The sequence below is a fragment of the Etheostoma cragini genome, chromosome 15, assembly GCF_013103735.1.
Source record: "Etheostoma cragini isolate CJK2018 chromosome 15, CSU_Ecrag_1.0, whole genome shotgun sequence".
Lineage (NCBI taxonomy): Eukaryota > Metazoa > Chordata > Actinopteri > Perciformes > Percidae > Etheostoma > Etheostoma cragini.
This window is the reverse complement of record NC_048421.1, coordinates 4,961,283-4,971,788: the sequence shown is the minus strand read 5'-3', so window position 1 is coordinate 4,971,788 and position 10,506 is coordinate 4,961,283. Positions and strand designations below refer to the sequence as shown.

At 37.6% G+C, this 10,506-nt stretch overlaps 1 protein-coding gene across 5 annotated transcripts in view; it reads left to right on the top strand.

Moving 5' to 3' along the window:
* The window catches only part of clec16a (C-type lectin domain containing 16A), a 40,551-nt gene that overhangs the window by 22,543 nt on the left and 7,502 nt on the right, over positions 1–10,506 (top strand). For all 5 annotated transcript variants that reach the window (XM_034894111.1, XM_034894109.1, XM_034894110.1 and 2 more), the window contains 4 exons: positions 150–194; positions 1,892–1,942; positions 2,085–2,213; positions 2,840–2,960. In XM_034894111.1, the coding sequence (XP_034750002.1) occupies positions 150–194; positions 1,892–1,942; positions 2,085–2,213; positions 2,840–2,960 (346 nt within the window). The remainder of the gene's footprint in view (positions 1–149; positions 195–1,891; positions 1,943–2,084; positions 2,214–2,839; positions 2,961–10,506) is intronic.

Below are 10,506 nucleotides of genomic sequence, written 5' to 3'. Positions count from 1 at the left end.
CAACCCTATTTCTGGCAATTATTCTAAGTGGTCATTGTTTGAAAAGACACATTTAATGAAGATGTTTAACTTGTATCAGATGAATGATGGTTCATACTGCGTAATTGCAAATATTTCATATTATTTATACTTTATGTTTGTGTTTGCAGGGTGGTAGAGAAGAAAGTCTGCATTTACTGCGGAGATTCTACAAGGTGAGTGTACACAGTAACACACACTGGCACAAACTCTTTAAGATAACCAGGCATTTATCCACCCAATACACACACACACACACACGCAAGCACGCACCAGTAACCTATATAAATACTTTTCTCCTATTTACCCACACATACACTGTATTTAACCTCAAACCTCGGAACGACAAGTGAAGCAGCAACTGACAACCGGAAAGTCAGTCAGAAGACAAGCAAATTATATTAATGCAAAATATGTTGCATTCTGCTGACTGCTGTAGCACAAACTTTTCTGTTCTGGCTGCTAGGACAGAGACAGATGCTGGAACGAGCAAACAATCAGGAAAAAAATAGGTAAAGGAGCAAAACCAGAATAAGATTAAAGAGCCAGACAGGTAAACATACAAGATGGTGTTACAATCAGGTCTTCTTGAGATGCGTGTCACAACAAAAGCTGAAACACAATCTACCTGTTAAGTTTCTTTTGTCTGCATGTGTTTAAATGTATCAAGTTATTATAACTGAAACCATTTCCCTGAAGGTGTAGTAGGTCAGACTGAAAGTGTTTCCCATGTATACAAAACAGCATCATATTTATACTGTTGGGCAAAATGTTGTCAGAGCAGTCAATGATTTCTGTTTCTCTTTGAGTGTCTTCATCAGTTTTGGAATCAGTCACAGGAGTTGAGTTTGGCTGACTTTTTTACAATTCAACCAAATGGATCATCATCGACAAAGACAGTGGAAAAGGTTCTCTGTAATCATTCAGGAGAACTTCAACTTTCAACTTCTTTGAAAAAAAAGAGGCTTCCGGATGAAAGACTATGGTCATTACTTAGGAATAGTAGCTGCCCTCTTGTTAACTAGCATTTTGTTCAAAACTGGTACTATCAAGCAGGTTGAGATACAAGTTTAAAATTATTTTCAAGTCCTGCTTTAATTAATATTTCCTCTCAAACATCAAGTGGAAACAACTTTGAATAATAAATCTCATAAAATTAAATGGTTATTTGATTTAAGTATATTTGGATTAAATAATAAAATGATTAATCTAACATGAAACTGGTTGAAATTGGATGTCATTGGATGTTTATATTGAGAAATATTTAACATATTTAAAGCACTTAATATTGTAAAATTATTTTTATCTTTAGTCATTGAATTAGTTTTTCAACCATATGATTACATTTCCATTAAGCACGCCATTCTCCAATTCAATAACACTTTTATGTCAGTTAAGTAGCCTCACGCAAACAATGAACATGATAGATTGAAAAAGTGGATGATGACAGTTTTTTTGTTTGTTTTTTTATATTTATAAAATGAAAAATCTGGTTGCTGCTTTATTTACTATTTGGTTTTATTTTAACTTGATCAACAATACAAGTAGAAATTTTCTCCTAGACGTACAGTATCAGTGTGGTTAGAGGAACACAATGAGCTGATGAGTATGAACACATTAACCATGACTATGCTAAACTGTGCATGTCAACACAACTTGTCCTATCTGTTAAACATTTCCTGTTTCGTTCTAAACATCAACATTTTGTTGATGGAATGTCTTTCAAGAATTCATCTGGCATCTGGTTTCACTTTATGCAAAAATGAGGTGAAACTCTGAGCCTGAAAGCTTATCTAAGTTCTCTATAGATGTTTTGCCATCACATTCTCTGCCTTATCTTTAACTGGCATCCAAATTGATCATGTCTTCACAGGGCGAGGAGATCTTTCTGGACATGTTTGAAGATGAATACAGGAGCATGACGGTTAGTTGGCCTTCATTTAATATCTTTTTTTTTTTTTTTCTTGAAAAATGTAACATGAATTACCTGAGCTTCCAAATATATTCTTTATGTTGCAAATATTTGTGCGGGTGCTGTATGTCATGGGCTTATTTGTATGTTGAAGAGTAAGCCCCTGAATGTGGAGTATCTAATGATGGATGCCTCAGTGCTGCTGCCACCCACCGGTACCCCACTGACTGGCATAGACTTTGTCAAGAGACTGCCCTGTGGAGACATGGAGAAGACACGCAGGGTACGTCCACACACTCAACTTAAGCTCAGTTCACATTGCAAAACACTTAAGTTTGAAATCAATAGCTCAAAATACAACAGGTTGTTAGATTCCTGGGAAGTCAGATCTTGTAGTTGAAATATGAATTTTGGCAGGCTTAAGCCCACATGTAGCAGAATTATTGTTACTTAAAGTAATATGCCACCGTTTGTTAGGTTTTGTTTTTGTTGTTGTAGGGTCACTTTTACTCAAAACATGCTAATCAGCAACATAGGATTCCATCCATTAAGCTAAGCTAGAGGCGGCACTGCTGGACTAAGACAATGCATGCTCTGAGACAAAAATGTGATTGCCCACTCATATAAATAAAGAGGAGGTGGTAAATAATCATATTTCAACAAACGGTGGCATTTTCCTTTTGATAATAGTTGACATTTTGAAATACATGTTTGCATACAGCAGGTAGGCTATACCTCATTACGTCCTTTTGGTTTTGTGTCCTGCCAAAACCACAACCATGCTGCAAACAAATGACAGCAGAATGGCGGCACTCCAAATCACAGATGAAAGATACAATGGATTAGCCCGATTCTGACAGTGATAAAATCATTGTATGATGTTGTTTTTTGTTTGGGAACTCTGCACAGGCAATCCGTGTGTTCTTCATGCTGAGGTCCTTATCGCTTCAGCTTCAGGGAGAACTTGAGACGCAGCTGCCTCTGACCAGACCCGAAGACCTTATCAAAACTGATGACGTCTTAGACCTCAGTAAGACGCACACAGTAAAAAACAGAAGCATACTGTATAATGCTACTGGACAACTGACGTACTTATTTATTTATCATTTTTATACTTTTAGGAAATAGAGCCAAACTTCAGGGAGGGGGACAATAAAAGACTGAATTACAGTTTTTTTCTGGGCACAACTAGAGCTACACAAGCAAAACTCTAACTACAGTCTGCAGTACAAACAGTCACATGAACTAAACAGTTTACATCCGCTGCAAAACTCATTCCAAGCAACACAACTCTTAACACACGTCTCAAAACAGGCTCAGTGCAGCAAACACATGCACAACCCTCACTGAGATAACACACACTGTCACTCAGAACACACTTAGACTAAAAACACTAGCATCAAACAGCACTACAGAAAATACTAACTTTCTCCTCTTAACAGTTTGCACGATTTGAGTGACTTCACACTACTCAACAATTTCTTTAAAGAAAAGATCTAGATTTTATGTAATATACTAATTTTTACAAAAGGAAGACAAGTAATGAAAATCAGCAGTTTGCTTCAATATGGTATTTTGTCTCTAGTAATTTATGGAATTACTGGAATAAACTAAAGCTACATAACAGTATCAAAGAATAGTGTGACTAATCCTGCCTCTCATCAATACTACTGGATTTTGGTGTTTTCCATTCCTTTCTGAAAAACAGTAAGAATGCAGTTTCTCCTCAGACATCTGACCTCGACATATTGTTATCTTTGCTCTTTACTTGTTTCTCTCAAACATTACAGTGTATAATTGTTTGTAATTATTATTTGGTGTTTGTAAACAAAAAAAGTAAATTTTCAATAACTAGTCTTAAACAAGACACCTGCTGTCTTTCAGCTAAATTACAATCAGCACTGTTTTGATAGGCACCAGACTGAAATTTAATGTTTTGAATGTGTAGTTAACAGTTGTGAGAGCAGTGTGTTGACATTTGAACACAGTGCTGTAAATCCACAGTGTTGTGCAGGTTATGGTTAAAGCCATGGCATAAGTGTCTAGAGATTTTGAAAACTGTTCAAGCAATGAAAACCGAACTAGAGTTTGGGTCACATGAACTGCTGTTGTGCAGACTGTAGTTAGTTACGGACACTTGCCTGTTTAAGTACAAGAGCATGAGAAAACATAACTAACCACCCCTACAGAGTACAATTACGTAATTCTCGCTACCTCTCTCTGTCTAACACATTCACACTCTTTGCAAAGACAGCATTAGCTCTACAACACAGACGTGTGAGTGCAATGTTAACAGTATCAAGACACATGCCTATGCAAATATTCACAACCACAACTACAGAGACGATGTACAGGTGCACAGCTTCCCACACACTGAGATAACCGGAACACTTCTCTTACTGCACACAGGTGTGTAGATGATGGTAAGGAAACTTGCAAGTGGTTAGCTCTATGACTTGCAGGATATCACAAGCACTGCACAGTAATGTGAACGGGAGTTAAGACTGGGTACACACTTGGTTCACAAAGTTTGCAAATCAACAAACCATACAAATGTAAATATATGACTTTCTGCCATCACAACCCCACAACATTCCACTTCTCTGTATCTAAAGAAAGGCTACAACTCAGCTACCTACCAAGGGTGACTTGTTAAATTACAGGATAAGCCTGGTTTCTTTTTTTATCTCTATATGCCTCTATGTCAAGCACCCCAATTGGACTACGGGAAGAAAGTGTTCAGTTCCAGGAGGGAAACTCAAGAAGCATGTGGCAAAGTCTAAAAACTATGAAAGATTACAAACCTCCTCCTTGTCAAGTGCTAATGTGTCTATAGCAAGTGAGCTATACAATTTGTTTGCTTGCTTTGAGACCATCTGCAGCCAACAAGTAAGAGCAACCTGCGTGAAGCTGGCCCCCCACGTCATCCAAAAGTTATTCAAATTATTGCTATTCTTTTGTGCCGTAAAAATAATTGTTTGTGCTGTTAAGGGTTTGAAGTAATTAAACTTTACATTTTCTGGCCAGTGACGTCATCCAGCTCCCTATACTTGTCCAAATCTCCCTAGAACGGTCCCCATTGGTTTTGCTATGTTTGTGTCATTTTCTGCCGCTAAAAGAAACGTGCTACTTTTGTTTCTACGTTATTTTGCTTTATGGATTACACACATGACGTCACCCAGCCCCCCATTAATGTCCAAATCTCACCAAAATGTTTTCCATTGTTTGTACTGATTTGTGCCATTGAGAAAAAAAAATAAAAAATAGTGCTTCTTCGGTTTTTAGTTTATCAGGCTTTATTGGCTACACATTTATTGTGCCAGACCCGGTTGCAGAGTAGGCTAGTCTAGGCTACAGTGACAGAGGGGGCCTTTGCAATTTTCAAGAGGGCACAAGTTTTTTATTTATTTATTCAGGGATGATTTTTATTCAGGCAATGATTGTTAGAGGCTATACCATACATGCATGATGTCACCAAGCACCCCATTAATGTTGAAATGTCAACAAAATGGTCTCAATTGTTTGTGCTACGTTTGTGCTGATTTGTACCATTTAAAAGAAACATTTGTGCTACTTTTACTACTAGACCTTATTCGCTACACAGTTATTTATTTAAAACTATTTAGTTTTTACCTGGTTGCTGAGTAGGCTAGCCAAGGCTACAGTGATAAACTAGATATAACCAAATGCAAATATATATTAATGTGTGTGCAACTGTACAGGAGACATGTTAACATCCAGTACAGGCTATGAGGTTTTTTTATTAGAGACGCACCAATTGACCGGCTGGTGATGCGTAGGAATTTTATATAGGCTAGCAAATAATTAATAAACCCACTATTAATTACATTATCTTAATGCAGTGTAACTACTGTAGCATGTCAATAATGCACATAAAATCCAAACGTGAGCAAAGCAATCGCCATTAAATCAAATCAACAAGCCAGGTGCAGCCTAGCTAGCAGGTGAAGAACACCAACAACAAAATCACTAGTTAACAATAAACTGACAACATAAGTTGTATGACGTACAGTTCTCAATTTTCACAGGCTAGTTATCCTCCGGACTCTTTTTTGTTTCTGTCACTTTTCCACCATGTGGCGTGCATGCCCGCTCGCGTTTGTTAAGCGTGTGTCCGGGATATTCTCTGACTTGCCCTCTAACAAACATTTCTTTAAAAAAAATCTACGAATAAATTATAAAAACAAATGGGCCCCCTTGAAAATCCCCCCCATTTCTGTCACTGTAGCCTAGGCTAAGCTACTGCAGTGTTTACATTGCTTACAGGGCCAAAGCTAAAATCTTTTTCAGAACATCTCAGAAAGAAAGTAAGGTTTATGACAAATTCCCTATTATGTCATACAGTATCTATATTAGGTGTACTTTATGGAGTAAGAGAATAAATTCTCTTTTCCACTATCCCTTTTCTTTTCCTCTTTCACACCTTCTTTGCAACATGTCTTCAATCTTTGATTTTCTTTAATGATCAGTAGCACGTTGTAAGTATGACAATTTAAGAAAATTACACACTATTTGTGAACGATATTACTTGCACCACTTTAAAAGTAACATGTTCAGTTTTTGGTTTTCTTTTTACCATTTAGATCTGACAAAAGTTGCCTGACAGCAGTATGCCCTTAGATACTCTCGTGCTTTTGATAGATGTGTCATGATTGTTTTTTTTGTTTCTGCACCGGAATATTATATAATATGTTTTTATTTTTGTCATCAGAGTGCAGGAAACTACCATAATTGGCTGTTAAAAATAGATGACCTAGTTTTAATTCTTGAAAGACTTTCTACTTTTATGTCGGTATGATGTCTACGGCGGAAGCACTACTTGTATGAGTCCTGTTTAATCTTCCAAACCCTTGTGATGGAAAAAAACCTAATTCTAATATTTCTTAAAGTCCTTCCTTGGGGAGGGGGAGGGGGTTATCTCAGAAAATCATTTAACTAATAGATGGAAACATACCAATTGAAACCAAATGTCTCCCTGCTGGTTTACTTTCAAATCTAATTCGGTGGTTGAAACTGTGACTGCTTTCATATTTCCACATGCCTGTTGAGAGAGTCTGTGGCAGAGATACTGTAGGTGACATGGCTTCCAATAAGTTTCTGTCAATTGAAAAGGTACTGGTAAACAATCTTTTATTTAGTAATTATGATTATCTGTCTTGCATTTAACTTTATTCGTGTATAGTTATAAAAAATCTCTCAATGGTTTTACCCTTCTGTTACTTTTTTTTTTATGACTCTGTGCAGCGATAGCATTATGTTTTTGTGTTCATCCATGGGTCATGACCAAAAGAACTAGGTGCTGTCAGGATGGTGGTCAGTTTTAAGTGTCCTCATTGTTACTTATGAGATATTGTAGCATCTTGAAAAGCACTGGACCTGAGTGAATGAGTCAAATTAAACAACTTCATCAATGCTTCATCCTAACACTTTTGTCACAGTGTAGGAAAGCATGTTGCTCACATAGCCTAATTTTCTGTAACCATTGAAGCGTTGCGGAATCAGCATGCTAGCTATTTAACTAGCCAGCCACGGACAAGCTAGCTAGCCATCCATCTCTGGTGCGGCCATCTTCTCTCCTCCTGGCAACGTAGTCTACAACATACTTTATTTCCCCACTAACGTGTGTTGTAATCATATCAACCATCGACAATCATTTTCTTTAATACTAAAAAAAAGGCCACAGCAAACGACCGATCAACTCTTTATATTTCTGTGGGATAAAATGATGAAGTGATGGTTTTATATCCCATTACTGAACACCATAACTCTGGAACCGAAGGGGAGACATTTGTTCGGATACTGAATCGGTGATGCTAATCTTTGGCGTGTGTTCATTAAAACATTAAGTCTGCCAAGCAGATGTGTTTGAAGCATTCACGTTTTAGAGTTGTTTAGCTTTTTTGAAGCAACATCCATATTTGTACCATTGTCTACAACTTTATGTATGTTGTCCTTTTCCTCTGGTCGTCCACCTCAAGCTCATTGGTTTTGCTGTTATTGAGCTTCAAGTGATTGGGGTTGTACCATGTGAGAAAGGTCTTGATTAGTCCTCTGTACTCCTCTGAAAAAATAGTCTAAGTGACATCAGCGTATTTCTCACTGCAATCATACATTGCATCGAGAAAGGTGCCTCGATAGCTCAGTTAGTAGAGCGGGCAACCATATATAGAGGTTTACTCCTTGACAGGGCGGGCCTCCCTATTCATGTCTTCATCTGTCCTATCAAAATAAAGGCCTAAAATGCCCAATAAATAATCTTATAAATCTTATAAAATATGTATTAGTATAACTTCCATTTTGCCCCCAAATACACTAAGTATCTTATATTAAATTACTTCAAACCTTCACTGCTTATGAATCTGGACAGAAATGGATCTAAACTGCAACTTGACTGCCATGCAGACGCATAATTGTAGTTTACAGTGCTAAGTCACTGTCACTTTTATTTAATCAAGGCGGCTGACTAAGAACACACTCTGACAGAGTAATTATAGAGAGAGGGAGGGGTTTTCCATGTGGTTTGGGGGATTTAAAGCTACAACCTTCCACCTACAAACTCCTTGTTCTGACTATTTAACTGTCACCGCCTCCATTATAGCACCTCCTTCTTGCTGTTGAATCAGAGAACATTTGTTAATATCTATACCTGTAAATTGTGTCCGCAGAGTAGTACTGTGGTTTCAGAGATTTTTACCAAAAGTGTGCTTGAGGAAGTGTCATTATCCCAGGACCATGCAAAGACACAAATTCATGTCTGGGTTCATGATGGGTGACTAATCGTTAGTCTAGCATTGCCAGACTAATTCGCAAATGTGTATTAATCTGGAACTTCTCGGTTCATCTCCGATTTTCACGGGGCCTTATCAACGGGGATAGACTGAAATGCTTCTTGATGCAATTGGATAAACCTACAACCAATCAGAACAATGAAATATCACCCCTCTAAATGACACATTTCAGTTGGGGTGGTGCTTGGTCTGTTTTGCAGCAGGGAAGAAAGTGGCTGCCTGGTCACAAAGTTGACCTTTCTGCCAGAGCAAATTAAACATGAACTTGCAGATTTGTCTGGTCTCCAGGCCAACTAATTACTGCAATTGAAAAAAAAAACAAAAAAAACGGAAATGACCCTGATTTTACGTGTTATATATTTCTAATAAACCCAAGTGTGACAAGTTATTTCTTGAAGATGAAATGCTCTAGAGAGATAAAGCTTGAAATTAATTTAGTGATAAGCTTTTATTTAATTTTAAATTTTCTCATACCATTAAATACTGTCACTCCATTGTCAACCTTCGGTAGTATGTATGCAACCTGTCAGGTTGTTAAGAGTAAGTTCATAGCTTAAGGGAGTACTTGCAAGGACAAGGAGTGTGACATACACCGCTCATGCTGGCAGCCTCACTCCCTGCACTGCTGTCTGCTGCTTTTTGCTGAACCGCTTCAGTCATTTCTTGCTCGTTTGTACTTTGGTTTGTAGTTACGAAGAACAGAGGGCTTCTTACCTAACCACATTTTTTAAGAACTCAAAAGAATGTATGCAATAAATAGCATTAGCAACTCATTGGCTGAATGATTGATATTGTACAACAGGCCTGATAAATGGAACTCATGACACACCTACCTAGGTGAGCTAACCAGGCACCCCATTTCTTTTATTCTTAACTTCCATCTTCTGTTAAATCTATAAATGTACTTGACTAATAGATAAAAACATACCTGACACTAAATATTCCATGGATATGTTCTTCCCTGCAACATGTCTGTTTGGGTGAAAGTACTTAAAAAATATAAAATAAAAAAGCAGTGAAACCATCACTGTGTCAATGAACTCAAAAAAGTTATTAAATAGGGTCAACTTGTCTATTACGTTTTCAAACCTTTGAGGTTTCATTAGAGGGAAGTTGACCCACCCCCGCCTTCTGTAGTCAGAAATTAAGTAGAAGTTGGGGGTGGGAGGGTTTTTTCCCTGCTGGTGCGGGGATTCTAGCTATCAAACTTCCCCTAATTTCTCTGACCATTTTGCTGTTAGCATCACTTTGAAAAAAAATTGGGGACTACCTCTCCACCTGCAGGTAATTTTCCCTGCTCACTGTTTCAGTGGGTAAAGTCAAGTTCCTGACAACCCCTGTTGATCTTTTAATATCTGTAAGACAAATTCATATAACCAGAAGGTCACATGATTTACAGCTGTGAAAATAGAGTTGCCTCTAGAGCAACCCACCATACCGAAAGGGCTATTTAAATTAACCAAATCAAAAAGTGTACTCAAGGATGTGGATTCAACCAGTTTCACACGAATCGCATCGGTCACACCAGTTTAAAGACGGATTAGTCAGGATTCTTGAGAATACAAATCAAGGAACCAGAGAGCAAAAATATTATAAAGTGGAAGGGACATGAGTGAGACTGCAAGAGGAGGGGCACTTTGTGGTGTTGCCTGTTTACGTATAGAGCCAGTGATGTCAAATCAGGTCATTTTCATTCCATATTTAATGTTTGCCTCTCTCTAGTTTTTGTGGTAAACACAAGATGTTAGCTCACCAGTTCTTCATTGT